Source organism: Myxine glutinosa, chromosome 9 (assembly GCF_964187855.1).
Source record: "Myxine glutinosa chromosome 9, kmMyxGlut1.1, whole genome shotgun sequence".
In the NCBI taxonomy this organism is placed as follows: Eukaryota; Metazoa; Chordata; class Myxini; order Myxiniformes; family Myxinidae; genus Myxine; species Myxine glutinosa.
The window spans coordinates 132,303,829-132,329,522 of NC_136269.1; the positions used below are offsets into that span (position 1 = coordinate 132,303,829).

At 46.2% G+C, this 25,694-nt stretch overlaps 1 protein-coding gene across 2 annotated transcripts; it reads left to right on the top strand.

The window, feature by feature from the left end:
* OTUB1 (OTU deubiquitinase, ubiquitin aldehyde binding 1) lies at nucleotides 1-25,606 on the top strand. 2 transcript variants are annotated; one of them, XM_068128128.2, is made up of 7 exons: nucleotides 1-115; nucleotides 12,718-12,776; nucleotides 14,832-14,930; nucleotides 17,132-17,250; nucleotides 22,014-22,098; nucleotides 22,178-22,372; nucleotides 23,563-25,606. In XM_068128128.2, exons 1-7 carry the CDS (start codon nucleotides 25-27, stop codon nucleotides 23,761-23,763), a joined length of 849 nt encoding a protein of 282 aa, XP_067984229.1. In that variant the 5' UTR covers nucleotides 1-24; the 3' UTR covers nucleotides 23,764-25,606. The 2 variants fall into 2 exon arrangements, with proteins under 2 accessions (XP_067984229.1, XP_078641081.1); XM_078784955.1 differs by lacking the exon at nucleotides 1-115 and adding an exon at nucleotides 3,705-3,819.
* Nucleotides 25,607-25,694: the final 88 nt, after the last annotated feature.

The following is a 25,694-nucleotide window of genomic DNA, read 5'->3' on the forward strand; positions in this document are numbered from 1 at the left end:
CGCCCGGACGTTTACTTCACCAAGATGGCGAGTGAACAGAGGCAACAGAAACAGCCAAAGGACCTAAAGCAAGAACAGCCGGTGGGGTCGGCTCGGGTTAAAGTTGAGGTGCAAGGTTCGTGGTAGTTTGTGATGTGTTTATGGTTTCGAGCGTGAGGGGATCGTCGGGCGGTTGTTGATTTTGCTGGTTGGTTGAGGTTGATTCATTTGCTGTCACGGTCACATCAACGACAACGGCCTTGTGTTTCTGTCATTCCTGTCGGATGAAACGATTTTTAAAGACGTATGGGAAGCGAATCGGATCGTGCCTCTGAGGTTGGGAACGGGGACATGGAGCCTTGGGAATTTTGGGACCAGTGACAGTTTGCCAGAGTCGGAGAGGGATGTGCGGGGTTGGATTTGAACATGGAGCGATTTCCTCCACTCTCGTCGACGATTGATTTTTTTTTTTTCAGTCAGTTTGGAGCTAATCCCACCATAGTCAATATGGAGTGCATTGGAAAACCTCTTTTTAAATATTGATCCGAATATGGTGGAGAAGATGTGAGTCGGAGCTAGTTTAGGGACTAGAGATAATATAGTTGCGGACAGTAGTCAGTAGAGTGAGCTTATTGGCTTTTAAGATGCTTGAGGACGTGAGGAGGCGTTTGGGACAAGATGGAGGAGGCCCCAATCAGCATCACAAAGACACAGGGCAAGTTTATTCCAATGAGGAGTCAAAATCTTGAGGCAGAAGGATGTCAGGAATGCTATTGATTATTAGGTATAATACAGCATGGCTGGAGTCGCTTTTAGATCAATATAGGAGTAAACAGGTTCGTTAAGCAAATATCTAGACAAGCCAAGGGAGAATATGAAAACTTTATGGATGGCTAAGAATATGAAACATATTTGCAGGAAGGTGAATAAAAGGTTGAGGCAAGTGTGGGCCCATTGCGGAATAGTACAGGGAGATTGGTTAGTGATGAAAGTGAGATTGCAAGATTCTTAAATAATTATCTTGCTTCAATATTTATATACGAACAGTCAGGGGAATTATCAATAGTTGGGAGAATATACTGCGGGAGTTGCAGGTAGGAGTGGAGGGAGTAAAGACAATTTGGAAAACTCTCACACCCACTCCACGTTAATCAGAGGGGTGTTCCACTCCACGCCAGTCCCAGGGATGTACCACTCCACACCAGTCCCAAGGGTGCTCCACTCTGCGCCAGTCCCAGGGATGTTCCACTCATCAGTCCCAGGGATGTTCCACTCCTCATCAGTCCTAAGGGATGTTCCACTCCTCATCAGTCCTAAGGGATGTTCCACTCTCCGCCAGTCCCAGGGTGCTCCACTCCCCGCCAGTCCCGGGGTGCTCCACTCCCCGCCAGTCCCGGGGTGCTCCACTCCCCGCCAGTCCCGGGATGTTCCACTCCCCGCCAGTCCCGGGGTGCTCCACTCCCCGCCAGTCCCGGGGTGCTCCACTCCCCGCCAGTCCCGGGGTGCTCCACTCCCCGCCAGTCCCGGGATGTTCCACTCCCCGCCAGTCCCGGGGTGCGCCACTCCCCGCCAGTCCCGGGGTGCTCCACTCCCCGCCAGTCCCGGGGTGCTCCACTCCCCGCCAGTCCCGGGGTGCTCCACTCCATGCCAGTCCCGGGGTGCTCCACTCCATGCCAGTCCCGGGGTGCTCCACTCCCCGCCAGTCCCGGGGTGCTCCACTCCCCGCCAGTCCCGGGGTGCTCCACTCCCCGCCAGTCCCAGGGGTACTGCTCTCCGTGTCAGTCCCAGGGGTGCTCCACTCCGCGTCGGTCCCAGGGGTGCTCCACTCCGCGTCGGTCCCAGGGGTGCTCCACTCCGCGTCGGTCCCAGGGGTGCTCCACTCCGCGTCGGTCCCAGGGGTGCTCCACTCCGCGTCGGTCCCAGGGGTGCTCCACTCCGCGTCGGTCCCAGGGGTGCTCCACTCCGCGTCGGTCCCAGGGGTGCTCCACTCCGCGTCGGTCCCAGGGGTGCTCCACTCCGCGTCGGTCCCAGGGGTGCTCCACTCCGCGTCAGTCCCAGGGGTGCTCCACTCCACGTCAGTCCCGGGGTGCTCCACTCCACGCCAGTCCCGGGGTGCTCCACTCCACGCCAGTCCCGGGGTGCTCCACTCCCCGCCAGTCCCGGGGTGCTCCACTCCCCGCCAGTCCCGGGGTGCTCCACTCCCCGCCAGTCCCGGGGTGCTCCACTCCCCGCCAGTCCCGGGGTGCTCCACTCCCCGCCAGTCCCGGGGTGCTCCACTCCCCGCCAGTCCCAGGGGTACTGCTCTCCGTGTCAGTCCCAGGGGTGCTCCACTCCGCGTCAGTCCCAGGGGTGCTCCACTCCGCGTCGGTCCCAGGGGTGCTCCACTCCGCGTCGGTCCCAGGGGTGCTCCACTCCGCGTCGGTCCCAGGGGTGCTCCACTCCGCGTCGGTCCCAGGGGTGCTCCACTCCGCGTCGGTCCCAGGGGTGCTCCACTCCGCGTCGGTCCCAGGGGTGCTCCACTCCGCGTCGGTCCCAGGGGTGCTCCACTCCGCGTCGGTCCCAGGGGTGCTCCACTCCGCGTCGGTCCCAGGGGTGCTCCACTCCACGTCGGTCCCAGGGGTGCTCCACTCCACGTCAGTCCCAGGGGTGCTCCACTCCGCGTCAGTCCCAGGGGTGCTCCACTCCGCGTCAGTCCCAGGGGTGCTCCACTCCGCGTCAGTCCCAGGGGTGCTCCACTCCACGTCAGTCCCAGGGGTGCTCCACTCCGCGTCAGTCCCAGGGGTGGTACACTCCGCGTCAGTCCCAGGGGTGCTCCACTCCGCGTCAGTCCCAGGGGTGCTCCACTCCGCGTCAGTCCCAGGGGTGCTCCACTCCGCATCAGTCCCAGGGGTGCTCCACTCCACGTCAGTCCCAGGGGTGCTCCACTCCGCGTCAGTCCCAGGGGTGCTCCACTCCGCGTCAGTCCGAGGGGTGCTCCACTCCGCGTCAGTCCCAGGGGTGCTCCACTCCACGTCAGTCCCAGGGGTGGTACACTCCGCGTCAGTCCCAGGGGTGCTCCACTCCGCGTCAGTCCCAGGGGTGCTACACTCCGCGTCAGTCCCGGATGCTCCACACTGTGTCAGTCCCAGGGGTGCTCCACTCTGCGTCAGTCCCGGATGCTCCACATCACGTCAGTCCTGGGTGCTCCATACGGCCTCAGTCCCAGCGGTGCTCCACTCAATATTACTCCAAGGAGTGCTCTGCCTGCACAACAAACCCACAACAACAGTTGGTTGGAATTTATTATTTTGACAGTTAGGTTTGAGCTTGACAACTTGCCCAATTCGTGAATTTTATGGCGCGCCATCATAAGTCCCCACACTTCCCACCTAAAGGAAATCTTAAATTGCAAAAGGTTCCATCAGGAATGACCCAATATCAAAAAGAGCATGATGGGCGGATGGACAGAGCCGATTACAATTTTCAAAAATCGTAGGGATAACAACTTTGTAGTTGGATAACCAATCGTAGGGATAATGCGAATGGTTCGGTGGATGTGCGGAGTATCGTTGAGAGAAAAAAAAAAAAAAACACCTTTAGAGGCCATTTTTCCCCGCAAGCGGGGGTTGGCCTTTTTCGGGAACCGTGGTTGTTGTTGTTTTTTTGGTCCCCTTTTTGAAGCAATGTTTTACAGCCGGATGCCCTTCCTGCCGCCAACCCTTTTTGTCGCCTTTTTACAACAAACAGGGAATTACCAGTGAACTGGTACTCAAGGAGATCGTTGAGAGAGAGGAAGACAAATGATGAATTGCGAAAGATGATGGGAATAGAGCCTGTGATTGATGCTGTGAAGAGGAACAGGTTGAGATGGTTTGGTCATGTGTTGAGGAAGGATGAAAGTGACTGATTGAGAAGAGTGATGGAAATGAATGTAGAAGGAAGTAGAGGACGGGGAAGACCGAGAAAGACTTGGCTAAAGATGGTGGAAGAAGAAATGCGGGCAAGGGGGTTAACAAGGAGAGATGCAGAAAATAGGGCAAAATGGAGAAGATTGTCATGGGGACCGCAAGGCTAACCCCCGCTCTAGCAGGGAAAATGGCCTTAAAATGCATGTTGTTGTTGTTGTAGTTGTAGTAGTAGTAGTAGTAGTAGTAGTAGTAGTAGTAGGCATAACAACTTTATCCTACAATTTCAAGTTTACTTGATATCCCTCATTCAAAACTTGTCAAAATATGACAAGAATGCAAACCTGACATTTCAGGAATAAAAGCAAACCTGGCCATGACGCAGCTTTGACTTTGGCAAATGGTCGTCAACAACATATGGGCAAGATGGTTGCTATGCACGAGCAACATTCATTGACTTCTGCGTTCAATACGATTCAAACACATCGTCTCATCCTGAAGATGCAGAATCTTGGTGTATCGGTGTTGATTCTGTGGATCAGCGATGTTCTACAGGACCAAATTCAATAGGATGTTGTCAAGAACCTTCTTTCAGAACATTTGCTTTTAACACTGGAACTCCACAAATCTGTGTGTTATCCCCTTTGCTTTTTATTCCATATGAATTATTATTGTAGCCCAGCAGATATGTGAAAAAATTGTGCTTTTGGTGATACAAGCATGAAATTTTGAACACTGATAGAGCATACTACTAGGAAGATTTTTGGATATAGGGGCATTCAAATCTTTTCCTAGGGACAAAATGGCGGCCATTTTAAAAATGGCCGTTTACGGATAATAAGATACACAGTACCGATGTCTATAAAACTAGATTTACTTATTGCTCAAGCACACCTATGATGTTTTTTTCACGTAAACAGGTTGTAAGATCATAATTAAATGTCAACAAACTCACATAACATTTATTTGGTCCTTATTCTTTACAAAAATAATTACTTTTTGAGCTATTTTGAGCAAACTCCAGAAACACAATGGAAATGAAGTGAAAATGCCACATTAACGCTGTGGAAGTGACTTTCACTATAAAAACAGTCTACAAAACAGTCTTCCACATGTTTGTGTATATGTAACAGGTGTGTTATTCCTCCTGTATACTATCGTGTGCACTCCCCTGCACAGTGACACTCAGAGCTGAGCACTGGAGTGCGGCCTTAACACACTTGCACTGTTTCCTGCAACCCTTCTTGCATCCACATCTAATCAATTGTCGGCATGCCTCAGTTGCCTCTGTGAGGGTTGTCCAATATATCCCCCAGCCGTTATTACTCTGTTTCCAACCCCATTCACTTGGCGATGGGAGCTCAGGTGCGCAAATCATCATCTGGCCCCAACAAAAGCCGGCTTGGTAGGCAGCTCTCTTGATGTGTTGTCTGAGGGCTTCTTGCGTTGGTGGGATAGCCTCTATTGATCTACCAGTCTGGGTGAAGAGATGCTTGCGGGCATCGTTAACATGTTCCTGGCTGCTTGTTCGATCGTAGAGCAGAACAACAAAACGCTCCAGTGGATCCATGTTGTCATTTGCAGTTGAAATGGTTGGTGTGGCAGCCAGTGCGCAGAAAGCTGAGGTGACCTCATCATAGGCTTTCCATGTTTCCCATGCTGTTTTCTTCCCCCTTCCGCCGAAGCAGGACACGGTGTCACACCCAGTGAAGGCGTGGAAGAATGGCAACCCTCGGCACTTGTTTGGTCCCAGTGCCACAGCCATCTCGTGAGCTGCCAAGTGCCTGAAATTCTTCCCTGTGCCAAAAGCAACCCAGAGTTCATCGATGTCAAGATATCCAGTTGCTGCCACTGCAAGGATCAAAACATCTGTGTCCACTGTGCAGATTGACACCTTGGTATAGCCCTGTCTGACTGCATCTTGGACATGGAGTAGTATCCTTGTATCTGCCTCCTCGTGACTACACGGGGAAAGACCAGTAACATCTCGTGGCTGTGTACAAAAAACTTATTTGTGGTTTGTGGTGACGATTTGCTTGTCAGTCTCAATGTTTGCTATCCTCGTTGCTAGAAAGTCAAACAACTCCACCTTGTTCTCGTCTATGCGAAGGAAGGCCTGCCAGTTTCGAGGGATGGAACTAGATGGCTCAACTCGTCTCCTGGTGCCTTTACCCCTCGTCTTCCTGGTGTCGGCTTTCAAACTGTCTGGGAAATATTCATCCCAGATAATATCAACCCTGCTCTTATTTTGTATCTGAGATGTGATGTATGGCAAGAATACTAGTGATGCATACTCAGAGAAGGTCTTCGCATTACGAGGTGCCAGCATGTTCACGATGGCTGCTCCATCCAGGATCATGACTTCAACAGGGGGGCTTACATCATCATTTTCCCGTGAGGTGATCAGATCTTCGAAGCACCCAACCAGATCAGACTTGGTTCCAAGCCGGATTTTGCCCATTTGTGACAATGCAGGGGGACAAGCTTGGTTTTCATGTGCAAAGAATTCATCAAGATCTCCATTCCGTGTCTGGGATGCAATAAACAGCCTGGAGAACAGAACGCAGTCATTCTTCAGAGATACCACCTTCAACTCTGTTCTTGACTTCTCTCTGACTGGGGGTCGGCTGAAGAGAGGGAGATTGTTTCTTTTTATTGGGTCAGTGATAGGCTTTGTCTGATGTACAAGCCTCTCGTTCACATATGTGTCATACTGTTCTTTTCCCAGCTTCTCGATCTGGTAAAGGGTGTTGATGACTGCTGGGTCTGCCAGGTCTCTGCTGTCTAGCACCAAGAGATCTTTGCTGTCGTCACAGAATGGGTTCCCCATCTCTCCTATGACACGGGTGAGTGCTCTCACATCTCGAGCAAAGGCTACCTGCGTGTGCTTTGTCTGTTCATGGTGTTTTAGTTCAGTTTTCCTAATTCTTTTTTCTGTTGTGGCCTCGAACTTATAGATCAGTTTGGCCATCTCTGGACCAGACACCATCCATCGGCGCAAAGCTGCAGCATTCTCCGTAAGACCTACAGCCCCTCCATCACCTTTCACCAATGCATTATTTTGCTCGTGTGCCTGGTCTAAGGCTATGGCAGAGAATGCACGTGTAGTCTTCTTCATGGTGAAGTTTCCTGCCAGAAACTGTGCGTATACAGTTGGATGCTTTGTTGCAAGTGTCACCATGTCGCGCAAGTGAACTGGGATCCACCTGGCATAGTTTGTATGTCCCAAGGCGAAGAACCATGGTACAAGCTTGGTCAGGGCATCAGTGTACAGTTGGAAGTTTCCTTCACGGACGGATCTCACATAGATCAGGACTGCCAGTTCTAGCTGCATAATTAGGAACCAGAACTGAAACTGTGGACTTGCATTGGCTTGTTCACCGCACCAGTCATCTAGTGGTATCGTATCCTGTCCCTCATCTAGTCCACTGGTGTACTGGCTGTAGGCTTCCTTCAGGAGAAGATAGAGAGTACTGGCTGTGACTTGGTGTGCTCGTCGTGTGCGTGTCACATGGGTCACTTTCAGGAAGGAATCAGCAGTACCACTTGTAGCAACCCCTGCAAGCATCAGAACGCCTGTCCACCCACTGCTATCCAGAAGGTCACCGAGGGTTTTCCATGCTGCCATCTCAATATGGAGTCCACCAAAGACCATGACGAAGTGATCTTCTCCGTGTGTTTCTGGCCATCTCCATTGGATCTGTTTGGCAAGTGTGTACAGTGGCTGATCAAGTGTGATTACAGGGATCTGACCTGGATTCAGAATATCGATTGCTTTCTTGATGACATCCATGGAGTGACGAATCATTGCCACAGATTTTGCCTGGTCATAGAAGAGAGGCAGCAATGAAGTTAAGGCCACACTACACTCTGGTTCTTCTGGAATAGACTGCTTGCTGGCATGGTATCCAGCCCATGATACTGTCTCGTCTCCCTTAAGTGGTGTGTCAGATAGCACTGTCTTCTCCATCTGCTCCAGCCACCTGTCAAAATGCAAGATAATGAACACAATTAAGAACAAACAAGTCCACACAAGTTAACAAGTCTTGGTTATTTAGGTACACATATAACTGTCCACAGTTCAAACACAATAATTAGTTACCTGTACTCAATCTGCATTGCTTCAGGGATGAGTTGGCAGTTGCTTTTGTTGGGACCCGCTAGCTTGGGTACAGGTGGGTCACATTTACCCAGAACAACAGGAGGTACGATGGTGTATGACTGTGGCAGGTGTGCATCTGTTGTTGATGTGTCATCTGGGTTTACCCGTTGAACTCCACGGCTATCGCTATTTGGGTGCTGGAAATGTGAAATGCCAGTGCCATGGAAGGAGTCGTGGGCACTTGTTGAACTGGGGTTATGATCAATGTTATCCACTGCCCCAGTTGTGAAGAGGTCACTTTTTAGCTCAGGGGGGCAAACTGTACCCTCATTTTGGAAGAAACGGAAGATTCTGTTCCCCAAGTCCGTGGAGATGCTAAGCACCCTGTCATAGGAGATCGAGAGACCCAGGTTGAACATAGTATCAACCAGGTCTCTTTTTCGAGTCTTTGTGTGGATAAGGGTGCCCAGGTACACAGGCAGGGGAGTCTCCCGATTGTGACTGTGCCTCGTGGACGTGGTAGTACTGCTACTCTCTCTGCGGCGTGAGTAACTGTTGAACATAAGGAGTTGTGAGATTGTGAGAGTAGGTGTTGATACCGACGAGTGGCTTGACTGCTCTTGGATGTTAGGACCATTCAAGATCATAGAAACTAGTGATACAAGCGAATTAGGTACCGAATGTTCTTGGCAGTGGGCTTCAAATGAACCACTAAATGTTGAGTTCATTTTCAACATGTCTCTACGAACTATATTTGCGGCTCTAGCAAGACAAACTCCATCACTGTCAGTGTCGTGATCCCATGCCTTCTGAAGGGCTGAGCCAACATCCTGGTTGAAAGCAAGCAGAATATCTCGACCGGACATGTGCTCCTCTAGGTCTGGAAAATATGTCATGATTCGATCTTTGAGTTTGGTGGAGTGGACACGCCTGGTCAAGACTGTTCCAAGCTGTTCCAGCCTGGTGGTGTATAGTCTTGCTAGGTCTACCAGCTTGAACACTGGTGTCACAAGAGCATCTGTGCGGGCATCATCGATGTAGGACACTAGCTCTCCAAGTGCTATACCGTGATTGATATCATCTTGTTCATTCAGTGTTGTGCTTGTGGCCCTTGCTTTGCTATAAAGTGACACCAGACACTTCACGTGGTACTGTGCATCTTGTGCTATAAGGTCACCTGCACTCAGTTTAGCAAGAAGTGCCTGATCTCCTAGTTTCAGGGCAGCTGTCCTGACATGTTTATCGAGGTCGAAGGTGGAAGCTTTTCGCAGAGAATTAGTACCCGCTGGTTTGTCACAAAAGAAACACTTTTCAGGCTGTGGCTGTGTGTGGTCTACATGTACTCTGTGACGGGTGTACTTTCTTGAGACACTTGCGGTTTCTTCACTAGACGTTTCTCTTTTTTTGTGCCCGATGCAGTTCAGTTTTGTTGTATTTCAGTCTGCATGAATCATGCCACTTAGCCTTGTGGCTCTGGAAGGTTGACTGGATACCTTCACCATCGTCCAGGCGGGACAGTTCTAGAGATTTTGGCAGGCAGCCCATCTGGCTGAAGGTGAGGAGATAATCTGCAAGAGTTTGGTATCCGGACCCTGTGGTTCGCTTGGAATCAGCTGGACAGGCAAGGGCCTCATCGGTGACCTCCTGACATAACACACACTTCTCCCAATCTGTCAGATAAGGCATGTTTGTTCCAGATGTACTAGGGCTTTGGGGGTCTAATAGCTTGAAATTTTTGTTGGCCATTGTCAATTAAGCATTATCCACCACCACCATCCAATCAATATACAAATTGGGAACCAAATCTAGGTAGCTACTACAGTCAATGAGCGAAGGTGCAGTGCAGTCGAGTTATCATCTGAAAAAGAAATACATACATTATTATCATAAATATAGTAATTCGCTTTCGTAACTTTTCACTAGCCTTGCATTGTTCCTTATAGTCACCTAGTCTATGATAGGAAAGTTCATAAAGCTACATCAAAGTTGTTCATATAAAGGTATTGAACCAAAATTACACCCAGGAGAAATCAGATAGTCATGCAAAGTTAAATAATTACACCGCGAGACCAGTCCTGTCTATTGCAATGGTAAACCATTTGTTCTGCCCCTTATAGGCCACCGTAGATTCCAATTTTGAACCCAGTATGAAGGTATTGCATAGCATGTACATGACAATTTATAATATGCTCATTACATTGTGTTTCAATAGCAGCACAAATGACAAGTCTGAAATAATAGGTAAATATGTCCTTCTTAGCCGCCATTTTGGGCCAAGGAGAAATCTGGAATGCCCCTACATCCAAATTTCACTGTAAGGGTATGCCCTAACTGTGTGCCAAGTTTCATGCTTGTATCATCAAAGGCACAATTCTACCACAATTCTTCACATATCTGCCGGACTATGTTTAAAAAAAAAATGACCACAGTGTGGTCACCAGCTGCGACGTGTAGAATCATGAGGATATCCGTTGCAATATGCGCTACCAAATTCGACCAGTCATTAAATTATACGCATGCGCTGGCGTCTTTTTGTCTTTCAAACAAAATTCAAACAAATCGCGATTTTAGTCCGCGATGTTCTTACTTCATACCAACGCATGTCCGAGTGTATGCGCATGCGCTATTCAAAAAGGCACCCCAACAACAAGAACAACAACGCGGTCCTGTTTGTCTGCTTGTCGCAGCTAAAAACCGGATAATAACCACCTTTAGAGGCCATTTTTCCCCGCAAAGCGGGGGTTGGCCTTTTTCGGGAACCGTGGTTGTTGTTGTTTTTCGGTCCCCTATTTGAAGCAATGTTTTACGGCCGGATGCCCTTCCTGACGCCAACCCTTTTTTGCCGCCTTTAACGACAAACAGGGAATTACCAGTGAACTGGTACTCAATTAGCCGACCTCGGAAGGATGACAGGCTGAGTCAACCCCCCTGGCGTTAATTCAGCGATCGACCGGGATTCGAACCCAGGATCCTAGGATCCTAAGCCGGCACCCTAGCCGCTAGCCCAACACCAGGATTGGATGTTGTCACCAGGGACCAACACCAGGGATTGGATTGGATAATGTCATACTGAAATTTGCTGATGACAGTGATTGTTGGGTATCTTCAGATCAGAGATGTAGCATACTCTGATACAGAGCGTTGGTTCTACCGAAGCAGTTTCCATGCCTGGAGTCATGCTGGGCAGTTTGCGATCCCTCTCCCAGCAGTAGTTTGGGCAGGAATTTTTAATTTGTTCAGGGTGCCGGTGACAACTCGCCCACTCTTTATATATTAAGGGAACTTTAACGTCCACCAACGTCCCCTGCCATGCTGTTGAATTAACACCAAGTGGGTTGACTCAGCCCGTCATCCTTCTGAAGTCAACAAAATGAGTACCATGAATGAGCCATTGGAGTATCCTGCGTTGGAGTGGCGACCCGTCCAGGATTGTGCCCATTAGCCTAGAAACTGCTTCAGCGTTTAAATTGACCTCTTCTACCCCCATTAATTCACCCCAGATCCACCTTTTTTGAAATCCCGACTTCTTTCTTTCCTGGAAGTTCTAGCAGTATCAGTGTTTTATACCTCTCGCACCCCCCTTCCCATGCCTCCTCCCCTCAAGCCCTCTCCCTCCCACAAATCTTCCGTTGTCCCTGTTCTCTGCTATTGTACTTGTGTGCTTCCCTCTCTCTCCCCATCCTGTCTCCCGCTCCCTTCAATGTATGTTTTATGTGTCGGTTTGTTGTTGTTGTTTTTTGCTTTGGCTGATTGATAAATCAAGGTACACCCTTTTTATTCTATTCGTTTCTTATTCAGTAATTCCTCACTTTTAACGACTTTACTTGAAACAAATTCAGAGTTAAACGATTTCTAAACGATTTGGCGAGAACTAAGCAAGCACCTCCTTTCAGACTCTGTGCCGAGCTCCTCCCATGCCACCTTGCATCATGGGAAATCCCACCCAAGCACCAATAAACGCATCCTCGGAGCACGCCGAGTGATATCCTTTTTGAATCCTGGCACCCGCCAAACGGTCCTACAAGTGGTTAAGAGCCTCACATGAAGAAGCATAAGGATAACAATTTACATAACACTTGACATCAAGTTCGAGGTGCATCGATGACTTGACAGTGGATCCGTATTTTTATTGTTTTTGTATACAGAGTCGAGGCTCGTGAAAGAGCTAACATTTATCAAACAAACAAATCAAACAAACAAGTAAACAAAATATATAAAAATGGGAGCGGTCGACAAGATGGGGAGAGAAGGGGAGGAAGCACACAAACACAACATTTGAGGGCAGGGACATCGGGAGATGTGTGGGAGGCAGAGGGCCTGGGGCGGTTGGGACATTGTGTATTATTTGTGTGAGCATCCGCATTGATCCGTATGAGATTTTTAACATCCGTTAACTTCCCAGTGCTGACAGATTGCTCATCCGGCTTAACGTTCTCCCAATGTACGGCACACACATAGATGTCTTGCCATGCATGTGAACCCATAGGTTGGCAGTTTATACCTGGGTTGAGATTCAAACCCAGGGTAGACAGCTATCCCGCTAGGCCAGGGGGGATAGTGATGAGACGGGAATATTTGGTAAGAATGGCTCTGGAACCTTTGGGTGTTTGAAGGGCTTTTGGTGGTGAGTGGCGGCATGGTTCTCAGAGCTGACATGTCATTTTGGTGTAGATCATTAAAGTTGTATGATCTTTATCCATAACATGACATAAATTTAAAATAAGTTACATAAACTTGCCTTTTATGTTTCAGATGATACTCAGGCATATGACGAGGCAATAATGGCTCAGCAGGAAAGGATACAGCACGAGGTAAGTGAGGATGAGATACAATTTTGCCAAATTATATGGCAGAAAAGCCATTTTACGATGACAAAATCCCCACAAACGAAGGACTTTCTTTTTACCTCTGCCAGCAAAGGTGGATGGATGTTGTGTTTTCACCCCTGTCTGTCTGTCTCTGTTTGTTACTTGCCGGAAAAAATTCCGGCAAGTATGTTGGTTGGTTGGTTTGTCTGTTTGTCTGTCTGTCTGTCTGTTTGTCTGTTTGTGTGGAGCACTACGTCTACATCGTTGCACATAGAATCGCCATACTTTACACACATATTTGCCTTGCCCTGGAATAGACTGTGCCCAATTTTTAACTCTCTAGGCCCAAGGCCTCCATTATGACGTCATAATTCGACAAGTACAAAACTTCATCCAATCAAGATGCAATTTCTTGAGTGCCATGTCAGCATAAACTGGTGGAGAAAAAAAAAAAGGTGATGTCATCGGTCACGTGGTTCGGCCGCCATCTTGGAAAAACCGAAAAACTTTGCACCTCTACCATCTCCGAAAGTGGTGAATAGAAAAAATTGAGACATGGCTCATTGTAAAGAACTCTCCATGGGGAATAAAATATGTTAATGATGATGTCATAGGTGCCTCCATTATGACGTCATAATTCCGACAAGTACAAAACTTCATCCGATCAAGATGATATTTATTGAGCATAATCTAGGAATAAATTAGTTTAGAAAACAATTAATGATGACGTCATCGGTCAAGTGGTTTGGCCGTCATCTGGGAAAAACCGAAAAACTTCATCCAAAATGGCCGATTTAAAAAAAGTACATTCCAGCAAGTCCTCGGTCTCTGACTGATTTTCTGTCTGTCTGTCTGTCTGTCTGTTTGTGCGCAGTACTACATCTACATCGTTGCACATAGCATCGCCATACTTTACACACATATTCGCCTTGCCCTGGAATAGACTGTGCCCAATTTTTAACTCTCTCGGTCCAAGCTCAAGCTCAAGGTCACCCAAAATGTGAAATCAGGGGGGTCGAGTTTTCATTTGAAATATATTTCAAACCACTATAACTCTAAACGTACAAGATATATGCATACACTTACTGTTACTGACATATAGGAAGTCACATACGACATTTCATTTGGCACCATGACCTTTGATCTTGAGTGACCTTGAAAGGTCGAACTCAAGGTCAAACATTGTTTTTTTACTAATAACTCTGTCAAACATTATCAGATTCCCTTCTAACCAACACCCCTGAAAAAAAGTACATTCCGGCATGTCCTCGGTCTCTGACAGATTTCTAGTTTGTTTGTCTGTCCGTTTGTGAACAAGATATCTCAAAAAGTTGTGGACGGATTCGGACAAAATTTGGCAGAGAGGTGGTGTATGAGACACAGACAAAATGATTAGATTTTGGTGAAGATCCGGATTCGGATCCGGCTACAATAATTTTTAAGTGATTCTTCACCATTGAGAGATCGGGTGAAAAGCGATATATAACATATTTTAAAAAGTTATGGATGACATGAATAAACTTGGTAGATGAGTTGGGTCTATGACAAGAACAAGCCGATTAGATTTTGGTTCAGGTCCGAATCCAGATCCAGCCTATCAGTGGGATACAAAACGTAAAGTGTTCAGCAGGTGGGAGGGTATGCTCTCTTCTGAGTGCCGTTCTAGTTATTTCTGAATCTCCAAATGAGTATTTTATCTCTACATAATGGTGATTCAGTTTTTGTTTTATTTCAAACCTTCCTTTTCATAACATTTCAGGATATAAATGTCTGTGTGCTGTACCCTTTAAGTCAAGGTTTATTAATTTTTTTTTTAAACCGTTCTCATTAACCAACTTGTTTGAGCATTAATTAGTCTTGCCTGTTTCCAACGGGACCAGAGAGGTGATTGTTGTGTATGTGCCCTCACCCAGATCCACTTTAATATAGATTGTTAATCTCAGATGTACAATGATCTATGTACACCAACTCGGCTCAGCATTATCAAATGCTCAGTCTTGTTTGAATTCAAATTTGTCTTTCTTTTGAAGTGACTTACTTTTCATACTTTCGTTTCAGATTGCACTTTCCACTCCTCTTGTATCGAACAAAGTTAACATTTCTTTTCTGAACAAAGAATACACGGACGATGATAATGTCTACCAAAGGAAAATACAGGTAGTGACTATAATGTATATTGGTCATACCAAGTGTTTTTTTGCTTTTATTGGTATACTAAGTTGAGGCTTGTGTAAGAGCTAACCCATAGAACATATAATAAAGGGAGCGGGAGACATGAGGGGGAAAGAGAGGGAAACACAACAACAATAGAGAACAGGGACATCAGGAGATCTGTGGAAGGGAGAGGGCTGGGGCGGAGTACACGGGATAAACAAGATGGACACTACAAGGACTTTCAGGAAAGAAAACGGAATTTGAAGGAGGTGGATTTGGAGTGGATTAACGGGGGTAGAAAAGATCAAGGGTATGGATAAAGTAAAGGGGAAAGTCATCAGCAAAAAGATAGAGGATTTTCCAGAGTCGGAGAGATCATTAATGAATACAAGAAAAAGCACAGGACCCAGAACATTGCCTTGAGGACCTCCAGCCTGGGCAGGAAGAGGAGATGACAAATTCCATTTAGAGCCACAAGTTGACGACGACAGGAGAGGAAGTCCGCGAGCCATATGTAGAGGTTTCCATGGATACCATTGGAGGAGAGTTTAGTGAGCAGGGCGGGGTGTCAGATCATATCAAAGGCAGGGGATATGTCAAGGGAAACATCTCTGATTTCCTGTTTGGCATTGAGGACCTCCATCCATTGTTGAGACAGCAGAAGCAGCATGTCCAGAGTAGAGTGACCTGGTCTGAATCCAAATTGATGATCAGAGATCAGGCCATTGGAGAAGAGGAAGGATTTAATATCAGAAGTGATGATTGATTCCATGACCGTGATGATTGATTCCATGACCTTGCTGATTATTGGAAGCAGGCTGATTGGTCTGTAGTTGCAAGGATCTGTTTTAGCACCTTTTTTGTGTAAAGCCGTGATGTTGGCTGATTTCCAAGCTGATGGCAGATGACCTCGAGCAAAAAGGGTGAAGAGAACAGCGAGAGGGTGAGATCGAGCAGCAGAGCAGGATTTTGGAACATGTGGGCTGATGCCGTCTTTTCCATTTCTTTATTTATTTTATTTATTTATTTTTAAATACAGAATCGAGGCTCGTGAAAGAGCTAGCATTTATCACACAAACAAATCAAACAGAGAAACAAAGTATATAAAAAGGGGAGCGGTAGACAAGATGGGGAGAGAAGGGGAAGCACACAAACACAACATTTGAGAGCAGGTACATCGGGAGATGTTTGGGAGGGAGAGGGTTTGGGGGGAGGAGGCGTGGGAAGGGGGGAAGTATAAAACACAAGGACACCAAGGACGTCCAGGAAAGAAGTTGGTATTTCAAAAAAGTGGATTTGGGGTGAAATTAGCGGGGGTAAAGAAGATCAAGGTTTTGGATGGGGGAACATAAGAGATGGTGGTGAACAGCTGTTTTAAAGACCTGGAGGGAGGAGTAGGATTGAAGGGAGTGAGGGAGTTTGTTCCAGAGGTGGGAGAAAAGAGGAATGAAGGAGTGAAGGTGAGCAGAGAGTCTTGATTTTGGCAGTTTCACCAGAAGAGGGTTGCTGGCAGATCTTGTGCGACCTGCAGGAATATTTGGGGGACAGAGCACAGACAGAGCTGGGGGAGCAAGGTCGGAGAGGAGTCAGTCGAAGACGGAAAGACCACCAACCTGCCTGCGGTGAGTAAGTGAAAGGCCCTCGGAGATAGCTTCATCGCGGGAGATTCCAATGATTCTGAACGCTTTGGTTTCAACAACGTGAAGACGAGCTGGCAGGAGCACCAGCCCAGAGGGGAGAGTTGCAGAATCATAATCGAGGTTTGACAGAAACTTCTCCACCTTGTCAGGAGAGAAGGACACAGAGTCCAGGAGCAGCTGGGGTTTACTGGGTAATGTGGGTACAGAGAGAGATGGGGTTGGGACACAAGATTTTGAGGAAAAGACAGAGTTGAGGCAAGAAAAGTGTTGATTTATTATAGAAAAGCCAAGCATCAGCCTTTGCCCATTGTTTATTAATATTTATTTAATTGCTAAAGAATCTGTGGAAATAGTTGTTTTTGTATTCAAGATTCAAATAGAGTATCTGCAAATTGTCACAGCGGTGAGTTCATCGGTGTTGGAGTTTCTACTTGTTCCTGGATTGCCATTTGAATGCCTCCACTACTTGATGAAGGATCCTTTCAATCATCGATGTCAGGAGGAGTATTTGATGTCATTCATTCGATATGCAAGTCCCTTTCTGTTATTCAATAATTTTTGCAGGATCTTGGCAGCAAGTATGGTCATGTACGGACAACGAGGAGGGATGGCAATTGCTTTTATCGAGCCTTTGGCTATTCCCAACTGGAGGCATTGATGGACAATCCGAAAGAACTCCAAAGGTATGTTTTATTGCAAAGGTAATAATTTTGTTTGTTTGTTTCTTTGTTTTATGTTTTTTTTAATTGCTTGTGTATCGATGTTCTTTTTCTTTCATTCTGAGTTTATTTTTCATTCCATTTCATTCAGTTTACATTTCATTCATTCGAATTAATTTTCTGAAATTTGTAGAATTTGTTTTTCACTTGGAAGTTCTGGGTTACAATGTAAAAATAAAGGTGGAAAAAAGTCTGATTTAATGCATTTTAATTCCGGGTTACAAGGCAACAAAAGGTTTATGAACAGGATTAAATAATTAATTGAAAGTGAAGATTGACGAAATGCAGTTTGGATTTATGCCAGGAAGAGGGAGGAATGACAGACGTGCTTTTTATTGTGAGGCAGTTGCAGGAGAAGTACATGGAGAGGAGGAAGAAGTTGTTTCTTGGGTTTGTTGATCTGGAGAAAGCATTCGATAGGGTTCCACGTGAAGTAGTGACATGGGCAATGGGGAAGTTAGGAGTGGAGGAATGGTTGATCAGAGTAGTGATGGCAATGTACAAAAGAGCGCGCACAGCTGTAAGGATGAAGGACAGGAACAGTGGTGAGTTTGAGGTGAAGGTGGGAGTGCATCAGGGGTCGGTACTAAGTCCACTACTATTTGTAGCTGTGATGGGGGTGCTGGCTCGGAACGTAAAGGAGGGTTTACCGTGGGAGTTGTTGTATGCAGATGATCTGGTGTTGATTGCAGAAAGTATGGATGGACTGAAGGAGAAGATGAACAAGTGGAAGGAATGTATGGAAACAAAAGGTCTGAAGGTGAATATCGGAAAAACGAAGGTGATGGCAAGTGGTAAAGCATGCGGTGAGGTGGAAAGAACTGGAAAGTGGCCGTGTGCTGTGTGCAGGAAGGGTGTCGGAGTGAATTCCATTCAATGTACAATGTGCGCTGAGTGGGTTCATCAAAAATGTAGTGGTTTGAGAGGGTCATTAACCAGTGTGGCAGCTACATTCAAGTGTAAGGTGTGCACAGAGGGAGCTGCAGATGGAGGAAATGTTGAGTTGGATCTTGGAGACGGCGTGAAGCTGGAAGGTGTGAAAACATTTTGTTACCGAGGAGACATGCTGAATGGAGAAGGTGGATCAGACTCGGCAACGGTTGCGAGAGTGAGATGTGCATGGAAGAAGTTTCGGGAACTGAGTGGCGTGCTGACGAGGAGGGGAGTGTCGTTGAAGCTGAAGGGAAAGGTGTATGCTGCATGTGTGAGAAGTGTTATGATTTATCGGAGCGAGACATGGGTAATGAACGTAGAGCAGCAACGAAGGCTGGGAAGGGTGGAAATGCGAATGGTTCGGTGGATGTGTGGAGTATCGTTGAGAGAGAGGAAGACAAATGATGAATTGTGAAAGATGATGGGAATAGAGCCTGTGATGGATGCTGTGAAGAGAAACAGTTTGAGATGGTTTGGTCATGTGTTGAGGAAGGATGAAAGTGACTGGTTGAGAAGAGTGATGGAAATGAATGTAGAAGGAAGTAGAGGACGGGGAAGACCGAGAAAGACTTGGCTAAAGATGGTCGAAGAAGAAATGCGGGCAAGGGGGTTAACAAGGGGAGATGCAGAAAATAGGGCAAAATGGAGAAGATTGTCATGGGGACCGCAAGGCTACCCCCGCTCTTGCAGGGAAAATGGCCTTAAAATGCCTGTTGTTGTTGTTGTTATTAAATAATTAATTGATATATGTGGGAAATTTACACGCCCAGACCAGGAATCGAACCCAGGTCCTCTGGAAAACCGTACCAGTGCTCTGCAATCTGAGTTATCTGGGTGACCCTGACTGAGCCTGCTGTATAATAATGTACAAACTGTATAATAATGGTACATATGTTTTTTTTTTGTTTTGTTTTTTGTTTTTTGTATACTGAATCGAGGCTCGTGAAAGAGCTAACATTTATTTCACAAACAAATCAACCAGACAAACAAAACATACAAAAAGAGGGAGCGGAAGACAAGATGGGGAGAGGAGGGGAAGCACACAAACACAACACCTGAGAGCAGGGAGAAGCGCGGGAGGGAGAGGGCCTGGGGGGGGGGAGGCGTGGGAAGGGCGGGGGGGGGGGGGGGGAGAGAGGTGTAAAACACAAGGAGACCAAGGACTTCCAGGACAGAAGTTGGTATTTCAAAAAAGTGTAGGATTTGGGGTGAAATTAGCGGGGGTAGAAAATATCAAGGTTTTGGATGGGGGAAGATAAGAGATGGTGGTGAACAGCTGTTTTAAAGACCTGGAGGGTGGAGTGGGATTGAAGAGAGTGAGGGAGTTTGTTCCAGAGGCAGGAGAAAAGAGGAATGAAGGAGTGAAGGTGAGCAGAGAGTCTTGATTTTGGCAGTTTGACCATAAGAGGGTTGCAGGCAGATCTTGTGTGACCTGTAGGAATATTTGGGGGACAGAGCCCAGAGAGAGCTGGGGGGGCAAGGCCAGAGAGGAGTCGGTAGAAGACGGAAAGACCACCAACCTGCCTGCGGTGAGTGAGTGAAAGGCCCTTGGAGTTAGCTTCATCGCGGGAGATTCCAATGATTCTGAAAATCATGTTGGAGTTATTGTCCTCACTACATTCCCCAAAATAGTTATAAGTATTGCTACTCTGAAGTTTACAAATTCTCTTTGATAAACTTTTCGTTGTACGATTAAATCAACAGTAAATTTTGAAATCGAGCTTTACACCATACTACTGAGTATAAAGAATGAAAAATAAATGGCAGGATATTGTCATCGGTTCCGTCCATCTGTCTGTCGTTCATGCTATCTCTGTAACGATTGTGCAGATATTCACCAATTAAGGGCACATTTGTAAACGTTTTTTTTCATGAAACTTTGTATATGCAATCAACATTGGGGGATGCATGGAATATGTAATAATCTTTTTGGATTTAACCCCAGTTCATTCCCCAAGAAGTGGGGACTTGTGGTTATAGGGGCAAAAACGGGCACATTTTTTTAAAACTCAAATATTGATATTCGGTCAATCCTGGTGGAACTTTTTACCATCTTTCAACTTTGCTATTGGTGGGAAGCGTGGGGGTTTGTAATGGCGTGCTATCAACTTCGCTCAACTTCACTCAAGTTCAAGAAGTGTCTTTGCATATCTATCTGTCTGTCTGTGTGTCCATCCATCTGTTTGTGCATCAGTTAGTCTGTTTGTGTGTCCATCTGTTTGTGTGTCCGTCTGTTTGTGTGTCCGTCTGTTTGTGTGTCCGTCTGTTTGTGTGTCCGTCTGTTTGTGTGTCCGTCTGTTTGTGTGTCCGTCTGTTTGTGTGTCCGTCTGTTTGTGTGCCCATCTGTTTGTGTGTCCGTCTGTTTGGGTGTCTGTCTCTTTGCCTTTCTGTCCATTTGTCCGTCTATGCGTATGTCTGTTTGTGCGTACGTCTGTCCATCTGTGTGTACCGCTGTCTGTTTGTTTGTGTGTATATCTGTCTGTGCATACGTCTGTTTGTTTGTTTGTACGTATGCCTGTGCGTACGTCTGTCCATTTGTGCGTGCATCTGTGCATTTGTCCGTCTGTCTGTTTGCATTTTCCTCTCTCTGTTTGTTTGTGTTTCCATCTCGTGTTTGTTTGTGTGTCCGTCTACCCGTCTGTGTTATTCTGTTTGTGTGTCTGTCTGTTTGTGTGACTGTTAGTTACGTATCCGTCTGTTTGTGTCTGTCAGCTTATATGTGTGTGTCTGTCCTTTTTTGTGTGTCCATCCGTCTGCCCGTTTGCTTGTGTCCGTCTGTCCATTTGTTTGTGTGTGCATGTGTGCGAGCATGGTTTTGTATGTTTGACTTCTATGCACTTCTGAACCGCAGGACAAAATTAGTTGAAACCAATGGTTGTACTTGGGGTGTGCACAGGAACGCTTTCGGTGATAACAAGAAAATCATTGTTATGGATGCCAAAATGTTTTAATAGTTACATTATAGGAGTACCCAAGAAAGTATCGATGCTGAGCATGATGAGCATCATGAAGATAGACTTGCCAAAAAAAAAAATCATACTTCAGGAAGTGGTGGGAGCCGGTATTACAAGTCATAATACATTACACTATAAATCACAGAAGTGGGGGAGTTAACCCGTATATAAGGTTCAGTTCTTTGCTAGTTAGTACATAATACAAAATGTGTATGTTGCATTGTATAAAAATACCCTTTGACCCCGTTATTTGCGGGGGATATGGTCCTGGAAAATCCGTGAATAGCGAAATCGCAAATAGTGGGGCATTGTTTCAATGGACAAAGGGTGGATAGGTTCCCAAGTCGCGAAAATCCGCGAATAGAGAGGATGAAATCGCGAATGCTGAGGCAAAATCCGCAAATAGATAGGCAAATCCAGAGAATGTCGACGATAATCCGCGAAGGTCGATGAAAGTCCCGCAAATGGCGAGGCAAATCCCGCGAATGTCGACGATAATCCACGAAGGTCGATGAAAATCCCGTGAATGTATGCCGCGGCATTGTTTCAATGCCACTGAAAAACTGTGAATTCGTGGACCACAACCGTGAATAGGAAAACAAAAAAAACCGCGATTTCGCGGAACACGGATGCAAATAGAAAAAAACGCAAATTTGCGGGACACTTTTCCGTGAATAGAGAAACAGGTTGCATTTTATCAACCGTGAATATGCAGAACCCGTGAATAGCGGGGTCCGACAGTATATCAATAAATGAGGGTAAAGGCACCAGAATATGCATACTTACCTGGATAGAACCCTGCAGTGCATTTTTGTTATGTGGATGTCTTCTCATTCCCAGGTTCAAAGCCGTGGCAGCCAAGAGCAAAAATGACCTTGTGGCGCTGGGTTTTCCAGAGTTTACAATAGAAGACTTTCATAGCACGGTAAGACTGAACAGTTACGGAAACGTTCTCCGGCTGGGATTCCACTGAATTTGGTTGAACAAATTCCCTTTCACTTCAGTTCATGGACCTCATTGAGATGGTGGAGCGGCAGATATCTGAAGCCGAGCTGCTCGCTGCCTTTAACGAGCAAAACACTTCGGACTACGTGGTGGTTTATCTCCGCCTCCTTACTTCGGGCTACCTGCAGAAGGAGTCTGCTTTCTTTGAGCACTTTGTTGAGGGCGGGCGAACTGTTAAAGAATTCTGCAGTCAGGTAATTTTATGAAAGCACAGCATAAGGTGGTGTGGGGGCCATGTGTGGTTGTCTTCAGAAATTAACCATTGTCTATGAAGAAGTGTTAATAACAACAGGCTATAAAGACGTTTTATTGGTAGAATAGGACAAGAGGACATTCCTGATGATGATTAGCTCAGTTGCTTCTTCATGGGTGGTGATGCCATTCCATATACCCTGCACAATACTGGTCATGTTGTGCTTGTGTTGTTAGCATGTGCCACTACCTGTGGACATCCTTACGACCTTGTCCCATCATCTCTAAAAGTGAAACACTTCAAAAGTGATTGAATTGGTTTACCTGTCCTGAGTTAAACGCTACGGTAATGAATGTAATCAAAATATTAAGCTTACGCCTGTCAACTAGGCTGCTGCAGTCCCATGGCAAGGATTACACCAAGTGGTTTACTTTTGCCTTCCCAGGGGCAGGAATTTGGAATTTGCTTAGTGTGCCGGGGATAACTCGCTGACTTGATGAAAGACAAGGAAGTATAATATGACATTTTAAATTCTGACTGAATTAAGACATTTCTGATGTAGGAAATATGGACAATCATCATTTTCCGTGTGTGCATGGGAATTGTGTGCATGCACTCGCAATTCCCGGCACAGCTGAAGGAATAAGTGACGTCATCACTTGTGATGGCTCATTACGCAAGGAAGAACGAATATTCTTATTATTCGTAATGACAGCTTCTCTCACTACTTTTAGTGCATATTGTGGTTGTGTGTGTGTGTGCTGTATACAATTTAATCAAATTGTATCATACGGCTTTTAAATGTATTTATTTATTTAGTTAGTCTGCAGTTGTATGTTTGGGGCGAATAAAAGATTGGCTAAATTTTGATAACTAATGTCATCACATTTTAAATTGCATTAAACAGGTTATGACATCTCAAGTTCTACGCCCAACCATTTACGCAGAATTAATTTTTTTATATGAATAAAGTTTAAAATCCCAACTTTAAGGTTGAGATTCTGCAATGCTTTAAATTTCCCAGAATACCACTGATGTGTAGAAATGTACCATCTTACGTACAGTACATAGTGATGGGGCAGATCTTTTACTGACAACAATGATGCCCGTAAGCTGACAAGTGTTGTTGGTATGGGGGTGGAGCTAAAGCCAGATCATCTGAAGACATTGTACCACCACAACCCTTGCCAGGAAGTGGAACCCATGGCCAAGGAGAGTGACCACATCCACATCATCGCATTGGCCCAGGCTCTGAACATCTCCATCCGCGTCGAATACATGGACAGGGGAGATTGCGGGGGCGTAAATCAACACGATTTTCCCGAAGGTTCAAGCCCCGGTGTGTTCCTGTTGTATCGCCCGGGCCACTACGATATCCTCTACAAGCTGTGACAGACTGCCTGCAGAAACTGGGGCTGGGGTGGGAGGGGGGCCTTCTTCGTGGCGGAGTGTAGGAAGGAACACGAGCTCCGCGGGGCCACCAGCATCATTAGGCAGCACATTTGTACAGAGCACTCACTCAGGTCATGCACGCCATTCCAGCCCTACCATTCGCACATTGGTGCTGCCAGTATACGACGATTGGACCTCTTGTCTTGGCTGTGCGATGCTGGTTGCTACTATGTACCTGTCATAGTTGCCTGTTGTTGAGCTTTTCCACTAGGATTTAGCAGCAAAACAAATTTTGACTATAAACTGCTGTTTTTGTTTTTATTTTAAAGAAGTGTGATGAACGTTGCAAAATGGCACACGGCGATGATTTGTGTACAAGTTGTCTATTATATTATTGTTGCAACCATTTGCCCTCTCTTGCTGAGCTATCATAATTGCTGTTTTTTTGCTGGTGTTAATTTTTTCTAATTATAGTTATTGTTTGCAAATGTCTGAAACTTAATTTCATTTTCTTTCTCCACCCCCCTCCTTCATCTGGGAATTTGATAACCTGTTTTTATCGTTTGCTTTCTCCGATTGAGCCGCTCATCAGTCAGCATGTTCGTCACCAGATGTGTAACATCAGCCTAATTCAGATACCTGATGATGACCCTTTCCTGACCAGATGCTTAGTGCGGAAAATAAATTGATGGAGCATGAGTATAAATAAAATAGGCAAGCATCCATATAATGCACAATTATTTATTCTTCTCGTTGTCTCAAAATGACAAACTGCTCGGTGTGCACCGAGAAACGAGCGCAACTGGACATTTGCATTAGGCGAATGAAAACTTGATGTTCTACCTTAAAGTTATGATTGCTATGAATGCTAGCTCATGTAATCCAAACAAATATATACTGTACTTTGAACGGTCCAAGATTTAGGTCCAACGGTGAGAGCATTTATTTAGATCCCTGGTGTTGGGCTAGCGGCTAGGGTGCCGGCTTAGGATCCTAGGATCCTGGGTTCGAATCTCGGTCGATCGCCGAATTAATGCCAGGGGGGTTGACTCAGCCTGTCATCCTTCCGAGGTCGGCTAATTGAGTACCAGTTCACTGGTAATTCCCTGTTTGTCGTTAAAGGCGGCAAAAAGGGTTGGCGTCAGGAAGGGCATCCGGCCGTAAAACATTGCTTCAAAAAGGGGACCAAAAAAACAACAACTACCACGGTCCCCGAAAAGGCCAACCCCCGCTTTGCGGGGAAAAATGGCCTCTAAACGGTGGGAACGGTCCAAGATCCCTCCTCCGTCAAATGTGCTTCTTTACTCCGAGCAAAGCGCACGAACCGTTTGCTGCTTCGGAGATTGTTTTGTCGACAAAATTTTCTGCATTTTGTCCATCACTATTCCGCGGTGGACTCGAGTACTTCAGTCGCTTGTTAATTGTTGATGGCGTGACTTTGGATTGGAATGCAGGCTCTTGTAGAAGGGTATAGCTGGCACATCGATGTGCTGTTGGTAGTAGCTTTTACAATGTTGGGGTTCGTTCCTCCCCACCCTCTGTTCCCCAAGTTCAGTGCTTTCTGTGCCACATGGAGTTGGATTATCAGCAGAAGCTACGTACTCACTCCTATAATCTGTAAATTGTAAAAACTTCATCTCTGCTTGTGCTGCTCATGTGCAGTCGTGGTCCCCCATTGCATATGCCGTTCTCCTGTAACCCAGCCGTCAAAAGTCGTCCTTTTGGCTAAATTTCTACTTTGCCGTTGTTGTTTCTATTAAGTGGCCATGTTGGTTTCGTTTTTTGTTTGGAAAGGGGGTTAGGGAGAAAAGGACATGTTTTCAATTAAATGCAAACAAAAGATGTTTAGTGAAGTTTCATTATGCTCCAGCAATGTGAATTGAAAATAATGTAAACTGTGTTATCTTGATGGCCTTGTAGGATGTGGGATC

Coding starts and splice junctions, on each gene's coding strand:
- OTUB1 (XM_068128128.2), top strand. CDS start 25: ATGGCGAGTGAACAGAGGCAACAGAAACAGCCAAAGGACCTAAAGCAA. Junction 22,099..22,177: donor TAGAAGACTTTCATAGCACG/GTAAGACTGAAC, acceptor CTTTCACTTCAG/TTCATGGACCTCATTGAGAT. Junction 22,373..23,562: donor TTAAAGAATTCTGCAGTCAG/GTAATTTTATGA, acceptor AACCCTTGCCAG/GAAGTGGAACCCATGGCCAA.